The following is a 25,630-nucleotide window of genomic DNA, read 5'->3' as shown; positions in this document are numbered from 1 at the left end:
GCCTTAGAATAAATGAAATGGGATTTTCAGCTGAGATGTTTGAGGTCTTTACCTAAGATAAGGTACTATTTTATAATTACATTTATAACTTATTTATATTTTAATTGGATTAAAAGACTTTTTTTCTAGTTTTGTGTTAGTCCTGACCTCTATGGGCTGGGCTTCTCTCAAGTAATTCATGTTCTCCATTATTATTTAGTTGAGATCAGCAATGACTGTTCCAAACTTCAGCTTTCAATACTTTGCATTTTTCAATGACTTACGCCTTCTTTCTGGCTAACTGGGAGGCTTTTTCTTCATTTTGTCTGAAAAGATATTTTTGTGCAGATGGTACACCTATTGAGGGGAACTTTACTTGGGACTTACTTAATGAGGGTCTCTTCAACTATTTCTCTGAGGGTAATCTATAATTTAGGAGAAAGTGTGCCACTGTGTTCTTTTTTCAGGACCATGTGTTCTTTTTTCAGGTGACAAGCATCTGGAGAATAATAAACATAGTCTTCAGTGTAAGGAAAAAAATAAACCAGATTTCACATCACCCTTAGTCACATAAGTTCTTTCTTTTTCTTTTTACTTACCACAACAAAAGAGCAAAAGATGTGAGGCTGAGCAGAGACCAAATATGATCAAGTACCATTTAGACTAGTCTGCTTTTTACCTAAAAGCCAGTGCTGCTACGTTCCCAACTCATACCCATGTAGGAACATAAGAATTACTGAGCACAGGGATGGGGGCTGTTTAGTTACGTATGTTACAGAAGAGTCCACATAACACACATACCAATCAACCTGGAAGTAAATAAACTCTACCAAAATCCTGTGAAAGCAGATGTATAGAAACTTCCATTAAAGTGGTCTGAAATTTTAAGCTTTGCCAACATTGTTTAACAAAACTATAATATACAAAAGAAACAACAATTTTATGCATATTCTTTTAATAAAGGACATAGGAAGATAAAGCTTATTAGTATTTGCAGGTGTTTCTATAGCAAGACACATGATTTTAAGAATACCATATACAATAATTTGAGCAGATTGGTGGGAAAAAAAGTTATAGCAAATTGGCAAGTTCAGCTTAACTGCAGAGGGTCCAAGTGCCTTTCATATTCTGGCTCTCCAATACATTTAATATATTACCAAGACTAAGTACCAGCTTTCCTTCTGTGTCTCTTTGCTGATTTAGCCAGCAGGGTGACAGCAATCATTCTTTGAATGCGCCTTATCTTATTGGCTTTTTTTTTTTTTGCCATCTTTAATTCCATTCCCTACTAAAAATCTGCTTCCTGATATATTGCATTCATTGTCCAGTTTAACTCATTCTGCTGATGGCCACATACCAGCCCACTACAAAGAACAAATTTAATAGTTTCAAACACTGTGCAGGACACAGCTCTAGCCCTTCTGGGGAAACAAACAGCTGTTGATTGCATGCTTTTAGGAGCCACCTCTTCATTATTATATTACATAACCCCTGCATTCAAAAGACTACAACTTAATATGGTACAATTCATTAATTGGTACAATTGATTAATATGGTACAATTCATTAATTGGTACAATTCATTAATATGGTATAATTCATACTTAATATGGTAATGGATTCATTAACAATTAAAGTTAATGAAATGCAGATGTACCATACCTCATAAGTCATTTCCTACTGATTGGATGGAATGCATGAATTTTCTAAGAATGTAGGACTTGTGAAAGGGTCTAACAATTTTGTCTTTTGCACCAAGTACCATAGCTACTCTGGGAGTAGAGGTTTTAGAATGAATAAATGGAGTGTTCTTCATTTGTAGTGGGTGTTGGACTTTTTTTCTAAAAGGAGAGGACAAAGAATCATTCCTTTGAAGTATTTGCTCCTGATGACCAAGCAGCCTGTTTTGGGGGCAGTGTATGGTATACATGTGTATGCATACTTGTATGTAGAAACATGTGTGATGAGAGGTAAAAGGGATAGACTTTGCATGACTGTTACTTTCCTATGAATTGGGGCCATGTTAAATTTCAGGTGCATGTCACAATAATGTACATTCAATATTCTTAAAACATACCTACTTGGAATTGTGCTTAATCTCCATTAGCCTCAATGACAACACTTTGTGCAATTTGGCATAAACATAGGGAAGCACATTATTTTCCCTGGCAAAGACAGCCCTGAGATTGGGCTCTATGGGTACTAGAGGAGAGAATGGCACTGGCTGATGTCACATAGTGTGAAATACATGTGCTACATGGGACCAGTGTGGGAAAGACATGTAACATTTATATCACATAGAAAATAACAGTTGCTTAATTGCATACTTTTAGATTTTGGACAAAGTGGAGCTTTTCTGAAATGTGATCTGCCCAAAGTGATCTCAGTGTTCTAAGTTGTTCCCCAATAATTCTAGTACTGGGAAGCCAAGTCAGTCTAACAGTGCACTGGACATGATAACTGAGGTCTGCTCCAGACAGCTATGTGCTTTTGGAAGTCACCTCATTATTTTTTTGCCCTCACCTTTTCCAGTTGTACTATACAGAAAATGATTTCTATTTCAAGAACATTGTTGGAATGAATTGAAGAACTTAAAGTAACCTAAACTCTGCAAGAACAAGTCAGCAATGAGAGCATGGAAGAAAAAATGGAGCATACTGGTTTGTTTAGAAATACTGTTATGGTTTAAGTTTTCATTCCAGTCCTTCAATGAAAGACTTATAAGAGCACTAGGGAGTTACATAGCACCTTTCAGTTGTAGGATCCTAACAATGAGTGTCTTATTTTGCAAAAGGTGAGTATGGGTACCAAAAGTTGGGGAATGAGATCCCACAGAGGTTATTTGACAGGGCCCCAAGTAAAACAGGCAATGGAGCCAGGTCAGAATACACTAATTATTGAATGAGCCTCTCTGTCAATCAATAGTCAGTCAGTTGGGGGGAAGCATATGTACAGTAGTCAATACTGAATTATGTATGGATAGGGGTATTATCAGAGTCTATAAACTAGTGAAATAAAGGTGCTGAGATAGGAATAAGGTTTCTTTCTCCAACCCCCCACCCCCACTTAAAACTGATTTATTTGGCCTTCTGAAGATGATGTAAATCTGTAAGACATTAAACAATCAGCTTTGCATTATAGTTCTCCTGAGCTTTACCCTTCCAGTGCTTCCCTGTAGTTTCTTGACCAAGTCTTTTATAACCTGATTTGTATCAGTGCCAAGTGTTGATACACTCTAGACATCAAAAAAGTTATTGATTCCTTCCTGACTTTGAATCATAGTTAGAAGCTACCCTGCCTAAACCCTTCGCAGCAAAGTATAGTTGGGAAAGGGAAGGATTTCTTTGAGGCCCACTGGCTGTAGAGTTAAGTAATAGCTCTATCTTTAGAGAAAGGTGTATTACTATATGAGTAAAACGCAAGGTTTGTCCATCAAAAGACCATGTGAATGACTAAATAAGCTTTCAAGAAAAACCTAAACCAGACAGTGTTTTGGAGAGAGAGAGAGGAAGGGGAAAAAATCTTCCCACCTGAACATACATGATTTCATTTGTGAAACATGGTATGTATAGTCTTCTACATTGCTTCTTAGCATCTGAGCTTGAGAAATAGTCCCTGACCCTAACAGATTTTGTCATGTATAGTATTCACTCAAATGAAATGCTGGCACAATGCATTTAATTTATGCTAAAAGTCTTACCTGGCCCCAAATCACCTAGAGGATCCAAGTGAACAGATTTTTTGTTTCTTTAAATAGCTGAATTGTTCACTTTCTCACCTCCGCTGGGACCTGAACACCAAATAGTTTCTGGTAGGCAAATTTTCTTTTACTCAAAAAGGTTTTAGTGGGGATTCCTTAGTAAACCTAATGTCCTAAGAGTTCAATTCTTGATATCTGTGAGATACCTCTCACTCTCACTAATTTCTGAAAGAGCTGGGACTTCTATTGCTGGAAGCTGGGCACTAGGACAATGGCTGATAAATGAAAACCATTAATGCTCTTAGGTATTATTGTTATATATTATAAAGACTCAGCATTAGTGTTCATTCTCGTTGATTCAGGCACTAGGACTAAAAGAAAGGCTGATTATAAATAAATGGGGAAATGAATGTAAACTGTCTTAATGGTTCAACTACCACTAAAGCTAAAAAAAGAAAGAAAGAAAGAAAGAAAGTATTGGCATATTACTATTAGGTTATCATTATCTCTACACTAACCCCTGCTATGAAAACATAGATCTCAAGTGCTAATCCTTAGGCTAATTTCAACTTTGAAATGTTACCCTATGACCAGTATTATAATTAAACCTGAAAATTACTCTTAAGCTCCTTAACAAAATCTATGGTGCATAACTTAGGGTTATAGTTTTTTTTCATCCTAAGAACAATTCATATAGGCAAAAATAAAGCTAAGTAGCAGAGAAAATAATAAAAGTAACTACAGAATTTTACTACAGCCTGACATTAAAAGTCTTTAAAACACCAGTACTTATGTTTAATAAAGTTGAAATCTGATCTGATCTTCCCTATTAGCTGTGGGGCTTTCAGGAACATCACACATTTATGACAGAGAACAGGTTTTGCATTATTGTTCAATTTCCAGTTTGAGGACCTTGATTATTGTGTGTTGATTATGCCTCTTGGCTTTTAGATACCTGATATAGGGATGGTGTTCACAGCCCAGCAAATATTTAAATTGCTATTTAAGGAGAAAAGTAGGACTGAATAAAAACCTTGGATTTTTTTAAACCTTGATTTTCACAACACCACAGCAGAATTTTGTGTAAATATGCTGCACATATGCATGCTTATAAATGCACAGGCACACAAGCAGCAAACAGTCTGATTTCCCTTGATACCACAAAGACCCTATAAATATAATTAACAGTCTTTTCAGGGAAGTTAGGAACTACATGGAAGTCTTTTGAATTCATCTTTACCTGTGAAGTGGAACACAAAGAGCCTCTGGAAAGGTATATATGTTACCTGTAGGTTTTTACAGATTGGGGAGGTAAAATGAAGAAAAAGAGGAAGACTGGCTTGAATTAATTGCTGCCAGATTGATGAGTTCAGTTAGTAAATTAAATAACTTGTAAAGTCCTGCAACATCTATCTGCACAGCAAGTATTTGATGGAATGCTTGTGAATTGTGAAGCTTTCAATTCACCATGGTGACTTATTTTGAAGATTAAAATGGTTCCCAACATTGAATTCTGTAAGCCTCATGGGAGATGGAGGGTCCTGGGAATGAAAAAAATAAATTCACAGGTGAGCTGAACAACTGTAAATAGCCACACAGTAACATCCATTGACAATAATATGCAACCATTAAAATCACGTTTATTCAGTTAACATTGAAAAATGCTAAGTGAAAAGAGCAGGATGAGGGGCGCCTGGGTGGCTCAGTGGGTTAAGCCACTGCCTTCGGCTCAGGTCATGATCTCAGGGTCCCGGGATCGAGTCCCGCATCGGGCTCTCTGCTCAGCGGGAAGCCTGCTTCCCCCTCTCTCTCTCTGCCTGCCTCTCCATCTACTTGTGATCTCTCTATGTCAAATAAAAAAAAAAAAAGAGCAGGATGAAAAATTATATATACAATGTTATAATTATTTTTAACCCAGAAATTGGATCTGGAACAAAAACCTGAGGAATATGCTAAAATTGTTCAAAGTGGTGGGTTCACAGGTTAATTTATTTTTATTTTCTTTACATTCTACTTGTATTTTCCACATTTTCTTAAGTAAATATATAATTGATAGCACAAAATATTTATTGTTTGAAATTCACAAGAAAATAACATGATCTTTGAAAGTGGGTAATTCTGAATTTGAATCCTAGCTTTGCTACTTGTTATCTCTGTGACTCTGGACAAATAATATCAATGGACCTTAGTTTCTTCATCTGTAAAATAAGCACAGTAAAATCAACCTGAATCAAATCTGGCATATCGTAGGCACTGAAGTAGCTGAAGTAACTCTTATTAGTATAAGCTTTTTGGAAAACAATTCAGCTATATATTTTAAGAGTCTTTGAAATTAAGTTCATACCAGTAACTTTGCTTCTAGGATTCTATCTTATGAAAATGATAATAAGTGAGAAAAAAGATTAATATCCAATGATATTATTGATGACCTTATTCATAATAGTGAAAAATTGGATAAAATCTTAATGTTGGAAAGTAGGAAACTGATTAAATTAGCAGCAGTGCCTTAATATAATAAGAAATTACTATTGGCATTCATGAAAATGCAGAATTTGAAACTGAACACAATATGATCTCAATGTTTAAAAAATATATTCAAAGAAAATACTGGAAGGGATACAACAAAATATTAACATAAGTTATCCTTAGGTGGTGGAATTATAGGTGATTTTCATTTCTTCATTGTTTTTTCTTGTTATGTTTAATGTACCTTTAAAATTAATTCTAGTGCACTTATCATAAAAGCAATTCATATTCATCATAGAATAACTGAAAAATATAGAGAAGAATAAAGAAAAATAATGACCTATAATTTCAGAGACTGTTTATCATTCTCCCTCCTTCTCGTCATTCATTCAATAAATATTTGTTGAATACTTACCATATGCCAGGTGTTGTCTTAGGGACTGGCACTAATATGTAAAGAATACATAGTCCCTGCCCTCAAAGTGCTTACAATCTTTTCAGTCTCGACATGTAAATAGGGCCTGTAAACTGTGTTAAGGAGTTCAGACTATGTTGAGGCTAATGAAAGTCACTATACAGATTTGAGTTTTTAACATCATTCTAGTTGTGATATGGAGAATGGATTGGACAAGGGGTAAGAATGGAGGCAGGGAAACCAGTTAAGAGGCTACTACAGCAATACAGGGGACACATGATCTGGGATCATGGTCATCGGTATAAAAAAAAGTTCATACCTTCCAGAGATATTTAGGAAACATAGTCAACACACCTTGGTGATTAACTGGATGTGGGTGGGAGATAAAGGAGTGGGAACAAAATAGGAAAAAGGTTTCAGATGGGTGAAGTTGAAAAGCACTTGGTGATTCAGGTCTGAAGTTCAGGAAAGAGTACTGGGTTGGAGAAACACATTCAGTAAGTTGTCTCTCTCTCTCTCTCTATCTGTGTGTGTGTGGTGTGAGTGTGTATGTGTATATATAATTTGTTATTGTGTGTATATATGTGTACTATGAACTTTTACACTTGGCATTTAATCTTGTAACCACCATCTCAGATAGAATACAGCTGTTATTTTCATATATTAATTTTGTATGAACACTGGTTTTCATTATTCTAGGGGAAATATTCAAGATGCGATTACTGGGTGATATAGTAAATATATATTTAACTTTATAATAAACTTTATAACAAACTGCCAAACTGTTTTTCAGAATACCTGTGCTATTGTTCATTCCCACCAGAAATGTAGAATTCCTATTATTCTGCATCCCTGTCAACACTTGGAATTATCACTATTTTTAAAAAATTTACCCATTCTGGGTCATAGTGTAGCTCTATTTTTAAGCTTTTTGAGGAACATCCACACCATTTTCCAAAGTGGCTGCACCAATTTGCATTCCCACCACCAGTGTAAGAGGATTCCTCTTTCTCCACAACTTCTCCAACATTTGTTGTTTCTTGCCTTGCTGTTCATAGAAGCAATGTCCACAATAGCCAAAATGTGGAAAGAGCCAAGATGCCCTTCAACAGACAAATGGATAAAGAAGATGTGGTCCATATGTACAATGGAATATTACTCAGCCATCAGAAAGGATGAATACTCAACTTTTGCATCAACTTGGATGGAACTGGAAAAGATTCTGCTAAGTGAAATAAGTCAGACAAAGTCAATTATCATATGGTTCCACTTATTTGTGGAACAAAAGGAATAGCATAGAGGACATTATGAGAAGGGAAAAATTAAGGAGTAGAAATCAGAGTGAGAGACAAACCATGAGATGTTATGGATGTCAGGAAAGAAATGGAGAGTTTTAGAAGGGAGGGGGTGGCGGGATGGGTGAGCCTTAGTAGGTGTTAAGGAGGCACGGATTGTATGAAGCACTGGATGTTATATATGAACAATGAATCATGAAACACTACATCAAAAACTAATGATGTACGTATGGTGACTAACATAACACAAATAAATAAATAAATAAATAAGCAAACAAACCCATTCTAGTATGAGTGTAAAGAATTCTTCTTACAGTTCTAATTTGCATTCTCCTAAGCTAGTGATGTTGTGCATCTTTTTTTGTGCTTATTTCCACTTTTTCTGGTGAGGTGTCCATTCAAACCTTTTGCCAATATTTTTATTGTGCTTGTTTTCTTATTTTTGAGCTTTTACAGGACTTTACATATAGTCTGGATACAAGTCCTTTAGCGGATACATGTTTTGCAAGTATTTTCTCCCTGTCAGTGTCATTTAGGGTTTCTTCAGTCTTTTTCATCAGTGTTCTGAATGTTTCAGCATGCAGATCTTATATATGATTTGTTAGATTTATATCTGGCTATTTAATTGCTGGAGTTATTGTAGGGGTACTGTGTCTTTTAATTTTCATTTCCCAATTGCACAGTACTAGTGTATAGAAACACAACAGATGCTTGGTGTGTTGATCTTATTTGCTGTGAACTAACTAAACTCACTTATTAGTTCTAAGAGTTTTCATAGATTCTTTGAATTATCTATGTAGACAATCAAGTCATCTGCAAATCAGGATAGTTTTTTCTTTTCTAGAGTGCCTTTATATCTTTTTCTAGTGCTACTTCATGTTAGGACTTTTAGTATAATGGATAAGAGTGATATGAGAAACTGTATGAAGTTGTGATTAATAGAAAGAACTACTGGTAAGTAAGTAAGTAGTGAAGATTTTTCAAGCCAGTTTAGGCTGGAGATCACAAACATGTAAACTCAGTTGTGTTTTTTTTTTGTGAAAAGTTGAAATCGGTATTTATAATCAGTTCTGTTATTTTTGTAGTAATTCTCAGCAGCCTGAGTATAGGAATGGGGAAGGCAGATAGATTGAATCTGGATTTTTTTTTCTGACTGAGGCAACAGAGTTAGGGCAATATAAATATTGGCAAGAAATGCCACATGCAGCAACATGGATAGACCTACAAGGTATGGTGCTAAGTGAAATAAGAGAAAGACAAATACCATATGATTTCACTCATATATGGAATTTAAGAAACAAAACAAATGAACAAAGAAAATGATGAACAAAAAACACAGACTCTTAAATACAGAGAACAAACAAGAGGTTGCCAGAGGGAAGGCTGGGGGGAGTGGTGAAATACATAAAGAGCACAAGAACAACTTATCTTTTTGTTTGTTTGTTTGTTTTTAAGAAGAAGACTCTAAGATTTTATTTTATTTTTTTATTAATTTTTATTAACATATAAGTTATAAATAATAGCCCCAGGGGTACAGGTCTATAAATTACCAGGTTTACACACTTCACAGCATTCACCATAGCACATACCCTCCCCAATGTCCATAACCCCACCACCCTCTCCCCACCCCCCTTCCCCGGCATCCCTCAGTTTGTTTTGTGAGATTAAGAGTCTCTTATGGTTTGTCTCCCTCCCGATCCCATCTTGTTTCATTTATTCTTTTCCTATCCTCAAACCCCCCACATTTCATCTCCACTTCCTCATATTAGGGAGATCACAATAGTTGTCTTTCTCCGATTGACTTATTTCGATAAGCATGATACCCTCTAGTTCCATCCATGTCGTCGCAAATGGCAAGATTTTATTTCTTTTGATGGCTGCATAGTATTCCATTGTGTGTGTGTGTGTGTGTGTGTGTGTGTGTGTGTGTATACCACCTCTTCTTTATCCATTCATCTGCTGATGGACATCTAGGTTCTTTCCATAGTTTGGCTATTGTGGACATTACTGCTATAAACATAGGGGTGCACGTGCTCCTTCGAATCACTATGTTTGCATCTTTTTTTAAAAATTTTTTACTTTTTATAAACATATAGTTTTATCCCCAGGGGTACAGGTCTGTGAATCACCAGGTTTACACACTTCACAGCACTCACCAAAGCACATACCCTCCCCAATGTCCATAACCCCACCCCCTTCTCCCAAACCCCCTCCCCCCAGCAACCCTCAGTTTGTTTTGTGAGATTAAGAGTCATTTATGGTTTGTCTCCCTCCCAATCCCATCTTGTTTCATTTATTCTTCTCCTACCCACTTAAGCCCCCATGTTGCATCACCACTTCCTCATATCAGGGAGATCATATGATAGTTGTCCTTCTCTGCTTGACTTATTTCACTAAGCATGATACGCTCTAGTTCCATCCATGTTGTCGCAAATGGCAAGATTTCATTTCTTTTGATGGCTGCTTAGTATTCCATTGTGTATATATACCACCTCTTCTTGATCCATTCATCTGTTGATGGACATCTAGGTTCTTTCCATAGTTTGGCTATTGTGGACATTGCTGCTATAAACATTCGGGTGCATGTGCCCCTTTGGATCACTACGTTTGTATCTTTAGGGTAAATACCCAGAAGTGCAATTGCTGGGTCATAGGGCAGTTCTATTTTCAACATTTTGAGGAGCCTCCATGCTGTTTTCCAGAGTGGTTGCACCAGCTTGCATTCCCACCAACAGTGTAGGAGGGTCCCCTTTCTCCACATCCTTGCCAGCATCTGTCATTTCCTGACTTGTAAATTTTAGCCATTCTGACTGGTGTGAGGTGGTATCTCTTTGTGGTTTTGATATGTATTTCCCTGACACTGGGTGATGTGGAACACTTTTTCACATGTCTGTTGGCCATCTGGATGTCTTCTTTGCAGAAATATCTGTTCATGTTCTCTGCCCATTTCTTGATTGGATTATTTGTTCTTTGGGTGTTGAGTTTGATAAGCTCTTTATAGATTTTGGATACTAGCCCTTTATCTGATATGTCATTTGCAAATATCTTGTCCCATTCTGTCAGTTGTCTTTTGGTTTTCTTGACTGTTTCCTTTGCTGTGCAAAAGCTTTTGATCTTGATGAAGCCCTAAGAGTTCATTTTTGCCCTTGCTTCCCTTGCCTTTGGCGATGTTCCTAGGAAGAAGTTGCTGTGGCTGAGGTCGAAGAGGTTGCTGCCTGTGTTCTCCTCAAGGATTTTGATGGATTCCTTTCGCACATTGAGGTCCTTCATCCATTTTGAGTCTATTTTTGTGTGTGGTGTAAGGAAATGGTCCAATTTCATTTTTCTGCATGTGGCTATCCAATTTTCCCAATACCATTTGTTGAAGAGACTGTCTTTTTTCCATTGAACATTCTTGCCTGTTTTGTTGAAGATTAGTTGACCATAGAGTTGAGGGTCCATTTCTGGTCTCTCTATTCTGTTCCACGGATCCAAGTGTCTGTTTTTTTTACTGGTACTATACTGTCTTGATGATGACAGCTTTGTAATAGAGCTTGAAGTCTGGAATCGTGATGCCACCAACTTTGGCTTTCTTTTTCAATATTCCTCTGGCTATTCGAGGTTTTCTCTGGTCCATATAAATTTTAGGATTATTTGTTCCATTTCTTTGAAAAAAAAATGGATGGGACTTTGATAGGGGTTGCATTAAATGTGTAGATTGCTTTAGGTAGCATAGACATTTTCATAATATTTGTTCCTCCAATCCATGAGCATGGAACATTTTTCCATTTTTTTGTGTCCTCCTCAATTTCTTTCATGAGTACTTTATAGCTTTCTGAGTATATATTATTTGCCTCTTTGGTTAGGTTTATTCCTAGGTATCTTATGGTTTTGGGTGCAATTGTAAATGGGATTGAAGGAGTACAACTTATCTTGATGAGCACTGAGTAATGTATACAATTGAACCATACTGTAATAGAACACTGTACTTTATACTTCAAAAATATATTGGTAAGAGAGAAGTTGAAGGCTCTCTCCAGTCAAAGCTAGGTTTATCAATGCTGTAACATATATAGTTTTGGTTACCAAATAGTATTCCATTGTATGGATATACCACATGTTATTTATCTATTTATCAGCAGATTCATGTTAGGGTTGTTTCCACATTTTCGCCACTATGAATAAAGCTGCTGTGAACATTCATGTGGAAGCTTTGTGTGGACATATGTTTTCATTTCTCTTCATTATATACAAGGACTAGAATTTCTGGATCATATGGTATTTCGATGCTTAACATTTTGAAAGGCTGTGAAACTTTTCTAAAGTGAATTAACCATTTAATACTCCAATCAGTAATGTAGGAGGTTTCTGATTTTTCCAGATCATTGTCAACACTTGTTATTATCTGTATTTTGGATCCTACTGGATATTAAGTGGTATCTTGCACTTTTAATTTGAATTCCTCTAATGGCTAATAGTGTTAAGCATTTTTCATGTGCTTATTGATCATTTACACATGGATAAATGTCTATTCAGATACTTTGTCATTTTTTAAAAATTGTCTTTTCTTTTTATTATAGAATTGTAAAATTTCTTTATATATTCTGCATACAAGTCTCTTATCAGATATTTGATTCACAAATATTTTCTCCTTAAAAGCCATATATATATCATGACCATGGGGTCATGAATTATGTGGGATGTCCAAAATAGGTCTATAGAGACAGAAAGGTAGAGTAGTAGTTATCAAGTAGTGGGAATGGAAGAATATAAGAAAGAGTGCGTAAGAGTATGGAGTTTCTTAATGTTCTAAATTAATTGCAATGATGGTTGTACAACTCTGTGAGTATCCTAAAAACCAGTGAATTGTACATTTTAAGTCATCAAATTATATGGTATTGTGAGTTATAGCACAATAAAGCTGATAAAATGTAATTTTAATATTAAACAGCATTATATTGCTTTCTAATGTAACTCTATTAATCGTTCTTCAAAATAGTTAGTTTTAATGGTGCAAACTATTTCATCATAATAATGGAATAATTTACTTCACCATTCCTCTATTGTTAGATATTTAGTTTTGTTTCTATTTTTCTGGTATTATGATAAATTGATAATTCATAGTTTTGTAGAACTAGGATTATTTCATTAAAATACTTTCCTAAAATTTGGTTACCAAATAAAATTGTATGACCATTTTGTGCTTTTTATAAATGTTATTAAATTACCATAAAAATGATGTATGAATTTAAACTTATATCAGCAGTAAAGAAGATACCTGTTTCAACATGTCTTTATCAATATTAAGTACTATAATTTATAAAAATTGGTTGCTTTAGTAGACAAAAATTGATATTTTGGGCTATTTTAATTTGAGTTCTTTCTAATGAAGTTGAACAATTTTCATGTTTATTCTTCATCTAAACTTTCATTTTTTATTGCCCATTTTCTAATGGTTCTATTTTTTACCTTTCTGATTTGCAGTATCTTTGTAAATTAAGGATATTAAATTTTGTGTATTATATGTTTTGCAAATGTTTCTACTAGTTTGGTTTTTTTTTTTTGTTTGTTTTGAAGGAAGTATTTAGAATCAGTGCTTTTTGTGTAAAAATTAAGGCAGTAATTTCTTTTTTACCTACAAAAACTTGAAGCAAAATTTAAAAATATGTTAACATTTGTTAATTTTAAGTTATAAATAAATGGGTATTTAAAAATTTGGGGGAGATGGAGTGTTATGCACATGAATTCTATGTAAGGTCTATAGAAAGGGAAACACAGTATAAGGTCTATAGAAAGGGAAACACAGTATAAGGGCTATTAGTCAAGTTTATAAATTATATATAGAATTTCTACTTATGTGAATAATATGAGGGTGAGGAAATTAACAACTTGTTCACCAGAGTAAAAACTTACTTCTTTTCGAGTCTGCTTCCAAGCCTGTCTCTTAGCAGTCCAGGTAACCCTCTAGGTACCTTCCTCAAAATACTGACCTGAGAGATGCAGGAAATGTGTAAACCACTATGTTTCTGTTTCCACGGTGAGAGATGATGAAGCTTCTGGATAACCTGTAAAGTTGAAAAGTGAAGGTGATCAAAGAACCCTTTCTTTTATATTGGTGGATATTCATTCACTGGTATATTTCCTTTTGGTTCAATCCCTATAGACAGCAGATATCTGGAGATCTCTAAAGACTGGTATGTTATACCAAAGCATTTGTAACCAGTTGAGATATTCACATTCTAAGAGCAGTCAGGCTGATGTAGTATAAAACAAGATTATCTTATTTATAAGCATTATCTGATCTCTAATACCAACAGGTATTAGATAGCTGTGATAACAACTCAACATCATCTGGCTTTAATGGGATGCTTGGGTCTTGCTACTCACAAAATTGCCTTATCTCATGTTTTTCAATTGGATGTTACTGGAATAGCTATTAAAGTACTTTGGTGTTGTGTTTCAAAAAAGAATGAGGCATCTAGAAAGTAAGAGGCTTTGGAATTAACAAGCAACATCATTTATGGTACAAATGTTTTTGTCTCCTATCTGAGCATTTCGGGTGAATAAAGTATACTCTGCATCAGCTAGCTTAATGTACAAATAATCACTTTCTTTATACTCTTTACATAATAATATACTTGGCAGTTTGAGATTTAAAAAAAAAGTTGATGGAGGGAAGGAAAGTGGCGGTGGAATAGGGGGACCCTAGGCATGTCTTATTCCATGAACACAATGAGATAACTATCAAATCATTCAAAGTACCCCAGAAGTAGAACTGAAGACTGACAGAAAAAACTCCACAACTAAAGAAAGAGAAGATGTCACATTGAAAAAGGTAGGAAGTGGGGAGACATGGTATGGGGGAGAAACAGATCACAGGTGCTGCGGAGGGGAGGCAGTCATGGTCATCGAGAAGGGGAAGAGAGAGAAAGGAACACAGGGGAATGCATAAGAATGTTTCCCCAAAGCCACTGGCTTGGAAAAGAGGAGGGGCTGAATTTCATGAGTTCTTGCAAAGAGTAGAGCTTAAAGCCTCAAATTTTAAAAGTCAGCAAGCTTGGCTGAGACAGAGCCTGGAGCGTACTTTGCTGTTCCTGGAGAGAGGCAAGCAAACAATGCAGGGGCAGAGGGTGTGGAAACAATGATCTGAAGAATACCTGAGGCATATAGAGGAGAGATTATTTGCTCTTCTCAGAGCACCACACTGAGCGCCAGCATCCACAGAGGTGCCTCTCTAGGACAAAGGAGCTGGCCTGTATCATTTTTCTACCCTGTCCATCAGCATAAATACAGAGCCCCCTGGGGTAAACACAGAAGTGCCAACAAGCCCCATACACTTGCATACTGGTAGGACTACCCTTCTCAGTCACACTTGCCTCAGTCCCAGTGCAGCGAGCCCCTCCCCAAAAGGATCAGCACAAACCCCTAGCCAGACCATGTCTCTCAACCACAGAGTTCTGCAGGGCCTCAGTTCTGGTGGAGGTGGTTTCAGATCTCATTTCACAAGAAGACCAGAGCATACCTATTTAAAACTCACCTTATTCAGGACAGGAATCAAACACTGCCCACTGGAGGTAAGTAGAGCCTCTGCAGATGACTGGCCTGAAGGATAGAGAAGCCTAAACACAACAGCAGAGTATACGAAGCACACATCAGGGACTCCCTGAAGGCCCAGGCCCTGGGTACTACATGACCCCATTGTCATAAGGCTATTACATTCAGGAAAAGAAAACATAACTGGCTTTTCCAACACAGAGATGAAGGTAGAGACTTAGACAAAACACAAACATGGAGGAATTTATCCTAAATGAAAGAATAAGATAAGGCCAGCCAGAGATGTAAATACAGCAGATATAAGTAACATGCCTGATGGAAAATTTGAAGCAAGAATTATTTATATGAATACTCACTGGGCTTGAGAAAAGAAAGGAAGACATTAGGGGATCCTTACCACAGAGAAAAGTGTTAAAAAAAACAATCAGAAAGGAAAAATATAATAAATAAGATTGGAAACAGGCTTGATGTAATGAACAATAGACTTCAAGAAGAAGAGGAATGAGGGACACCTGGGTGGCTCAGTTGGTTAAGCGGCTGCCTTCGGCTCAGGTCATGATCCCAGAATCCTGGGATCGAGTCCCACATCGGGCTCCTTGCTCCGCGGGGAGCCTGCTTCTCCCTCTGCCTCTCTGTCTGCCTGTGCACTCTCTCTCTCTCTCTCTCACAAATAAATAAAATCTTAAAAAAAAAAGAAGAAAAATGAATCAGTGACCTAGAAGACAAAAGAATGAAAAGTAATGAAGGTGAACAAAAGAGGGAAAGAAGAATTATGCAACACAAGAATAGACTTAAGGGACTCATGACTTCATCAACACACAACAACATTCTTATTATAGGAGTCATAAAGAAGAGAGAGAAAAGGGGGCAGAAAATTTATTTGAAGAAATAATAGCTGAAAATGTCTCTAACCTGGGTAAGGAATGAGATATCCAGATCCAGGAGGCTAAGAAAATTCCCATCAAAATCAACAAAAGCATGCTAACACTTTTCATTTCATAATTAAATTTGCAAAATATAGGGATAAAGATAAAAACCTTAAATCAACAAGACAAAAGAAGTCCTTAACTTATAAGGGAAAAACCATAAGGCTAGCTGGGGATGTCTCAACAGAAACTTGGCAAGTGACAAGAGAGTGGCATTATACATTAAAAGTACTGAATGGGAGAAACTGGCAGCCAAGACTACTCTATCCAGGAAGGCTATCATTCAGAACAAAGAGATAAGGAGTTCCCCAGGAAAAAAACAACAACAACAACACTAAAGGAGTTCATGACCCCAAACCCATCCCACAAGAAATATTAACAGGGACTCTTTGAGTGGAAAGGAAAAAGCCAAAAATGATAAAGATAAGAAAGGAGGGGCACAGTCAGTTGAGCATTTGACTCTTGTTATGGCTCAGGTGATGATCTCAGGGTTGTGAGATGGAACCCTGTGTTGGGCTCCATGCTCAGCACAGAGTCTGTTTAAGACTCTCCCACTGTCCCTCCCCTCCATGCTTTCTCTAAAATAAGTAAATAAATCTTTTAAAAAAGACAAGGATCAGAGAAAATCTCTAGACACTATGATAAAACAAGTAATAAACTGGTATTAAATATATATCTATCAATAATTACTCTGAGTGTAAATGCACTAAACACTCCAATCAAAAGACATAGGGTGACATATCTTGAAAGAAGTTTCCTTTGCCTTTGGAGATGTATCTTGAAAGAAGTTGCTGTGGCTAATATCCAAGGGATTACTGCCTATGTTCTCCTCTAGGATTCCGATGGATTCCTGTCTCACATTGAGGTCTTTTATCCATTTTGAGTTTATCCTTGTGTACAGTGTAAGAGAATGGTCGAGTTTCATTCTTCTACATATAGCTGCCCAGTTTTCCCAGCACCATTTATTGAAGAGACTGTCTTTTTTCCACTGTATATTTTTTCCTGTTTTGTTGAAGATTATTTGACCATAGAGTTGAGGGTCCATATCTGGGCTCTCTACTCTGTTCCACTGGTCTATGTGTCTGTTTTTATGCCAGTACCATGCTGTCTTGGTGATCACAGCTTTGTAGTAAAGCTTGAAATCAGGTAACGTGATGCCCCCCTGTCGGGAGCCAGTACAGGAGGCCTACTATAAGAGCTGTAAGGGACTGAATATGATTGGCTGTTCATTTAGGTCCACTCACGCGGGAGGTGCATGAGCACTGCATTCTGATTGGTTAACACTGCCTGCATAAAAACCCATATGCCCGGGGTTAGAGAGAGGAAGAAAAAGCGATTAATAAAAAAGGTTCGCCGCTACGTGAGTCTCCCGAGTCGTTCTTGCTGGCGAGAGCGACAAGTGGCGCCAAAACCCGGGAATCTCATCGTGAGAGACGCACGGAGTCGGCGACGATCAGGTAAAGAGTGCCCCTATTTCTGTCTAGTGACAGGGAAAGTTCCTTAAGTCGAGGACGAGTGTAGAAAGCTTTCCGGGATGGGAAACGAGATGGCTGCAAAGTTCCTAGGATAAGGACGAGAGTAAAGCTTTCCGGGATGGGAAACAAGATGGCCACATATAAAATGCTGGGGCCGCTTTCTGATATCCTTAAAGCAATTGGTACTCCTTTAAAAAATAAAACAGCTCATTTGTTTTTGAGAGAAGTGGGACAAACGGCTCCCTGGTTTTTGGAGGGAGGGATATTAAACACCCCTCAGTGGGAGCATTTAGGAGAAGACCTTAGACGCGATCCGTGCACTATGCCGGGAACCCTGGCCGTTTGGTCTTTAGTGAAAGTTTGTTTGCAATCCCCGTGAGGGGAGATCTTAGAACAAGTGAAAGAGGAATTTTGTAAAGGCTCCTTGAAGGACACTAGCTCTGAGAGTGAAAGCTCAAACGGACACTCAGACAGTGAGGGATCTAGCTCGAGCGATGATGAAAGGGGCAGAGGAGGGAAATCGCCCAAAAACCAAAAGGTGAGCAAGATGCAAAAGGTGCTTGCAAAAAAGGAGGAAGAGCTAAAGAAGGCTATGGCGCAGCTCAAAATGCAGGGGGAAGTTATGGCGCAGCTGAAATTAAAAGTGAAAGAAGGAGCTATGGCGCAGTTACAAACAAAGATGGAAGTGGTAGATAACTTAGATCCTATGCCCACGCGCCCAGCCCCAACAGTGCCACCTTACGAGGGGCCTCCTCCGTATAAACCTTGCTGCACCAAGGCCTGCTATTGTGCGAGCTGCACCGCACGAGTGGCTGCCATAGTGGCCTCTCAGGAGTTTGGGTGGGAACAGGATTCTCATTCAGTCCTAAAATCCCCACTTACTCTAACTCCACCTTTTTTTGGCTATAATTATACCTACCAAGACCCGGCGCAAGGCGCGTCAGCTTCTAGGTAGGTGGCTGCTCTGCAACGCTGCACAGGCATGTACAGGCTTTGAAAGCCTTCACTTTTTTAATGGGTCTACATGGCGTAGCTGTACGTACAACTATCACGTAGGCTCTCGATTTGAAACAAATGTTACTTGCAATTGCACCTCAGCTAAGCACATAAGTTACTCACCAACGCCCGTCTGTGTTAGAGCTCCCTTTCTCTTCATAGTTTTTAATGCTTCTACTATTAACAAGTCATCTAGTCTCTCTTGTGAGTCCCAGAATTGTCTGCTATCAGAATGTTGGAACGCCATGGTGGGCGACTCGGCAGTAATAGCCAAGATTCCGACGTATATCCCGATGCCAGTACAGGTGAACCCCGACAACCTGCCGGTGCTGCTTCGACATAAACGAGACTTTGGAATAACAGCAGCCATTATTGCAGCTATCGCAGCATCTGCCGCCGCTGCTACTGCTGCTGCGGTAGCGTTGACAACCTCGGTACAGACAGCAGCTGCGCTCAACAACGTCACAGGAATGGTCGCTGAAGCATTGGCTACGCAAGAACAAATTAATGGACATTTGCATGCTGGGATCCTTATTGTAAATCAAAGGGTTGATCTTGTACAGGAACAACTTGATATCCTAGAGTCAATTGTGTCGATAGGATGCATACATAATATGGCCGGACTTTGTATCACCCCTATAGCTCATAACAACTTATCCTTAGCAGCTAACCTCTCTAGACAGTTAGGAAATATGCTTAATGGTACCTGGAACCGTCAATTTCAAAATTTAACTAGGCAATTACGAGCTCAAATTATATCCATAAATTCTACCAAAGTAACTATTGTACCTGTTAGTGAGTGGAAAAAAATGTTACAGCAATCTGTTTTGTTCCTCAAATAGTGGGCCGGACTTGGTGCCATGGCTGTTCTCTTAATCACAGCTAACGTACTAATGTTACGTTGGGTGTGTGGCCGTGTCCGTCGCAATCAACGACAACAACACCTCATGGTTCAAGCCATGATGGCTCTTGAAGCTGGTACCTCCCCCCAGATATGGCTAAGTATGCTAGATCGGTAGTCAAAGACGGGTAAGACTGATCCCACACCATAGCAACCTAAGACAGGGGCTCTTCGACCAGGGAGAGTACCCGATGACGGGTAAGCATGTGTGTTGAGGATTGGCAACCTAAGACAGGCACGATCTCAGCATTATAAATAAATAAAAAATGGGGAGATGTCGGGAGCCAGTACAGGGGGCCTACTATAAGAGCTGTAAGGGACTGAATATGATTGGCTGTTCATTTAGGTCCACTCACGCGGGAGGTGCATGAGCACTGCATTCTGATTGGTTAACACTGCCTGCATAAAAACCCATGTGCCCGGGGTTAGACAGAGGAAGAAAAAGCGATTAATAAAAAAGGTTCGCCGCTACGTGAGTCTCCCGAGTCGTTCTTGCTGGCGAGAGCGACACCTCCCATTTTATTTTTGTTTTTCAACATTTCCTTAGTGATTTGGGGTCTCTTCTGATTCTATACAAATATTTGGATTATTTGCTCCAGCTCTTTGAAGAATACTGGTGGAATTTTGATCGGAATAGCATTAAAAGTATAGATTGCTCTAGGCAGTATAGACATTTTAACAATGTTTATTCTTCGGATCCAAGAGCATGGAATGGTCTTCCATCTTTTTGTGTCTTCTTCAATTTCTTTCATGAGTGTTCTGTAGTTCCTCGAGTACAGATCCTTTACCTCTTTGGTTAGGTTTATCCCCAGGTATCTTATGGTTCTTGGTGCTATAGTAAATGGAATCGATTCTCTAATTTCCCTTTCTGTATTTTCATTGTTAGTGTATAAGAAAGCCACTGATTTCTGTACATTGACTTTGTATCCTGCCACGTTGCTGAATTGTTGTATGAGTTCTAGTAGTTTGGGGGTGGAGTCTTTTGGGTTTTCCATATAAAGAATCATGTCATCTGTGAAGAGAGAGAGTTTGACTTCTTCATTACCAATTTGGATACCTTTTATTTCTCTTTGTTGTCTGATTGCTGTTGCTAGGACTTCTAATACTATGTTGAACAAGAGTGGTGAGAGTGGGCATCCTTGTCGTGTTCCTGATCTCAATGGGAAGGCTGCAGGCTTTTTCCCATTGAGGATGATATTTGCTGTGGGTCAACTTTTGGGACTTCATCAAAATCAAAAGCTTCTGCACAGCAAAGGAAACAGTCAACAAAACAAAGAGGCAACCCACGGAATGGGAGAAGATATTTGCAAATGACAGTACCGACAAAAGGTTGATATCCAAGATCTATAAAGAACTCTTCAAACTCAACACACACAAAACAGACAATCATATCAAAAAATGGGCAGAAGATATGAACAGACACTTCTCCAATGAAGACATACAAATGGCTATCAGACACATGAAAAAATGTTCATCATCACTAGCCATCAGGGAGATTCAAATTAAAACCACATTGAGATATCACCTTACACCAGTTAGAATGGCCAAAATTAGCATGACAGGAAACAACATGTGTTGGAGGGGATGTGGAGAAAGGGGAACCCTCTTCCACTGTTGCTGGGAATGCAAATTGGTGCAGCCTCTTTGGAGAACAGTGTGGAGATTCCTCAAGAAATTAAAAATAGAACTTCCTTATGACCCTGCAATTGCACTACTGGGTATTTACCCCAAAGATACAGATGTCGTGAAAAGAAGGGCCATCTGTCCCCCAATGTTTATATCAGCAATGGCCACAGTCACCAAACTGTGGAAAGAACCAAGATGCCCTTCAATGGATGAATGGATAAGGAAGATGTGGTCCATATACACTATGAAGTATTATGCCTCCATAAGAAAGGATGAATACCCAACTTTTGTAGCAACATGGATGGGACTGCAAGAGATTATGCTGAGTGAAATAAGTCAAGCAGAGAGAGTTAATTATCATATGGTTTCACTTATTTGTGTAGCATAACAAATAGCATGGAGAAATGGGGAGCTAGAGAGGAGAAGGGATTTGGGGGAAATTGGAAGGGGAGGTGAACCATGTGAGGCTATGGACTCTGAAAAACAATCTGAGGGTTTTGAAGGGGCGGGTGGTGGGAGGTCGGGGTACCAGGTGGTGGGTATTATAGAGGGTACAGATTGCATGGAGCACTGGGTGTGGTGCAAAAATAATGAATACTGTTATGCTGAAAATAAATAAAGTAAATTTAAAAGAAAGTAAAAAAAAAGACATAGGGTGTCAGATGGATGAGAAAAAAAAAACACAAGACTTATCTATTTGTTGGCTATAAGAGACTCACTTTAGACCTAAAGACACAAGAAGATTGAAAGTCAGGAGATGAAGAAAAATTTATGTCACAAATGGATGTCAAAAGAAAGCTGGAAAGAAACACATTTTTAAAAGATTTATTTATTTATTTTAGAGAGACGGTGGGGTAGGGACAGAGGTAAAATATCTCAAGTAGAGTCTTCACTGAGCATGGGGCCTGACACAAGGCCCAATCATATGGCTCTGAGATCATGACCTGAGCCAAAATCAAGAATCAGATGCTTAACCAACTGTGCCACCCCCGTGCCCCAAGAGAAGTACTTATATCATACAAACTAGACTTTATTTTTTTTCAATATTTATTTGTTTATTTTATAGAGAGCATGAGTGGGGGGCGGGTTGGGAAGGCCAGAGGGAGAAGGAGAGAGTAAATCTCAAGCAGACTCCCCACTGAGAGAGGAGCCTGATGTGGAGCTTGATCTTAGGACTCTGAATCATGACCTGAGCTGAAATCAAGAGTCAGATGATTAACTGACTGAGCCACCCAGGTGACACGAGACAAACTAGACTTAAAAGAAAAACTGTAACAAAAGATGAAGGGCCCTATACAATCATAAAGGGGACAATCCAACACAAAGATCCAAAAATTGGATGTATTTATACATCCAACATGGGAGTACCAAAATGCATAAAACACTTAATATCAAACATAAAGGAAATAAATGATAAAAACACAATAACATTAGGGGACTTTAATACTCTACTTACATCAATGGACAGATCATGTATACAGAAAATAAACCAGGAAACATGGTTTTGAATGACACACTAGACCAGATGGACTCAACAGATATATATATATATATATATATATATATATAACATTCCACCATAAAACAGCAGCATACACATTTTTTCAAGTGCACATGGGCCCAACAGAATAGACAACATACTAGGTCACAAATCTGGCCTCAAGAAATATTACGAGATTGAAGTGGTTACATGCAACCTTACTGACCACAATGCTATGAAAGTAGAAGTCAACCACAAGAAAAAATTTGGAAAGATCACAAATACATGGAGGTTAAACAATATGCTACTAAACAATGAATGGGCCAATAAGGAAATTAAAGAGGAAATTTAAAAATACATGGAAACAAATGAAAATGAAAACCTGACTGTCCAAAACCTTTGGGAGGCAATCACAAGCGATCACAAGAGGGATGTGTATACCAATAAAGGCCTAATTCAAGAAGCAAGAAAAATATCCAATCACAACCTAACCTTACATCTAAAGGAGCTAGAAAAAGAACAACAAACGAAGCCTAAATCCAGTAGAAGGAGGAAATAATAAAGATTAGATCACTAATGAGTGATATAGAAACTAAGAAATAATAGAACAGATCGATGAAACCAGAAGGTAGTTCTTTGAAAACATTAATAAAATTGACAACCGTCTTGCTAGACTTACCAAAATAAAAGAGAAAGGACCCAAATAAATAAAATCACAAATGTGAAAGGATAAGAAACAACCAACACCACAGAAATCCAAACAATTATGAGAATATTATGAAGAAAATAATTCCAACAAACTGGGCAATCTGGAAGAAGAGGATAAATTCCTAGAAACATATAAACTACCAAAACTGTAACAGGAAGAAATAGAAAACTTGAACACACAAATAACCAGCAAAGAAACTGAATCAGTAATCAAAAAAATAACAAAAGTTGAGGACCAGATGGCTTCTCAGAGGATTTCGACCAAACATTTGAAGAATAGTTAGTACTTATTCTTCTCAAACTATTCAAAAAAATAGAAATGGGAGGAAAACTTCCAAACTCATTCTATGAGACCAGCATTACCCTGACATCAAAACCAGAGGGAGATACCACTGAAAAAGAAAAATACAGGCCAATATCCCTGGTGAACATGGAGGTAAAAATTGTCAATAAAATACTAGCAAAGCAAATCCAACAATAATTTAAAAGAATAATTCACAATAATCAATTTGGATTTATTTATGGGTTGCGAGGATGGTTCAATATTCACAAATCAATCAGTATGATGCACCACAATAAATGAAAGGATAAGAATCATGTGATCATTTGAATAGATGCATAAAAATTCATTTAACAAAGTTCAACATCCATTCATGATAACAAGCCTCAACAAAGTAGGTTTAGATGGAACATACCTCAACATAATAAAGGCCATACATGAAAAACCCAAAGTTAACATCATATTCAATGGGGAAAAACTGGAGGGGAAAAAGACAGGGATGTCTATTCTCACTACTGTAATTTAACATAATATTCGAAGTCCAAGCCACAGCTATCAGACAACAGAAAGAAATAAAAGGCATCCATATCAGCAAGGAAGTAGTAAAATGTTTACTATTTATAGATGATATAATTTTTATAGAAAACTTTAAAGACTCTACCCCCCCCCCCCAAAATAAAAAAAACCTACTAGAACTGATACACAAAACACAGGATACAAAATCAATATACAGAAATATATTGCATTCCCATACACAATAATGAATCAGCAGAAAGAGAAACCAAGGAATCAATCCCATTTATAACTTCACCCAAACCCATAAGATACCTAGGAATAAACCTAACCAAAGAGGTGAAAGACCTGCACTCTGAAAACTAGAAAATACCAATGAAAGAAATTGAAGATGACCCAAAGAAATAGAAAGACATCCCATGCTCTTGGATTGGAAGAAAAATATTCTTAAAATGTCCATACAACCCAAAGCAATCTATGCATTTAATGCAATTCTTATCAAGACACCACCAGCATTTTTTATAGAGCTAGAACAAACAATCATAAAATTTGTATGGAACCACGAAAGACTCTGAAGAGCCAAAAAAATCTAAAAAGAAAAGCAAAGTTGGAGGCATCACAATTCTGCACTTCAAGTTACATTACAAAGCTGTAGTGATCCAGACACTATGGCACTGGCACAAAATTATAGACACAGATCAATGGAAGAGAAGAGAAAACCCAGAAATGAGCCCACAACTATATGGTAAATTAATCTTTGACAAAGCATGGAAGATTATCCAATGGAAAAAAAGACAGTACCTTTAACAAATGATGTTGGGAAAACTGGACAGAGAGATACAAAAGAATGAAATTGGACCACTTTTTTACACCAAAAATAAAAACAAATTAAAAATGGATTAAAGACCTAAAGGTGAGACCTGAAACTGTAAAAATCATAGAAAAGAATACAGGAAGTAACCTCTTTGACATTAGCTGTATCAAATTCTTTCTGGTATGTCTCCTGAGGCAAGGGAAACAAATGAAGACAAACAAACAAGCAAAACTATTGGGACTTCTCAAAATAAGCTTCTGCACAATGAAGGCAACAGTCAACAAAACTAAAAGGCAACCTATGGAATGGGAGAAGATATTTGCAAAATCACTGTCAGATAAAGGATTAGTATCCAAAATATATAATGAACTTATAAAATATAACACCAGAAACAAGGAATCCAGTTAAAAATGGGCCGAAGGCTTGAGTAGGTCTTTTTTTTGAGGAAGACATCCAGTTGGCCAATAGATACATGAAAAGATGATGATCAGTGAAAATCACTGATCATCCTGAAAATGAAAATC

The 25,630-nt window shown here is 37.5% G+C and overlaps 1 protein-coding gene across 7 annotated transcripts in view; it reads right to left on the bottom strand.

Annotated features, from left to right (window-relative positions):
• The window catches only part of ZDHHC15 (zDHHC palmitoyltransferase 15), a 1,212,570-nt gene that overhangs the window by 1,022,291 nt on the left and 164,649 nt on the right, over nt 1-25,630 (bottom strand). For 4 of the 7 annotated variants that reach the window (XM_082716046.1, XM_082716047.1, XM_082716045.1 and 1 more), the window contains exon 11: nt 13,824-13,898. In XM_082716046.1, the coding sequence (XP_082572172.1) occupies nt 13,852-13,898 (47 nt within the window). In that variant the 3' untranslated portion in view covers nt 13,824-13,851. Of the gene's footprint in view, nt 1-917; nt 5,220-13,823; nt 13,899-20,233; nt 20,698-25,630 lie in introns of those variants that run through there. The other 3 variants (XM_082716049.1, XM_082716044.1, XM_082716043.1) reach the window with 3 other exon arrangements.

The sequence above is a fragment of the Mustela nivalis genome (assembly GCF_964662115.1).
Source record: "Mustela nivalis genome assembly, chromosome: X".
NCBI classification, from domain to species: Eukaryota; Metazoa; Chordata; class Mammalia; order Carnivora; family Mustelidae; genus Mustela; species Mustela nivalis.
This window is presented reverse-complemented; position numbering and strand designations above follow the sequence as displayed.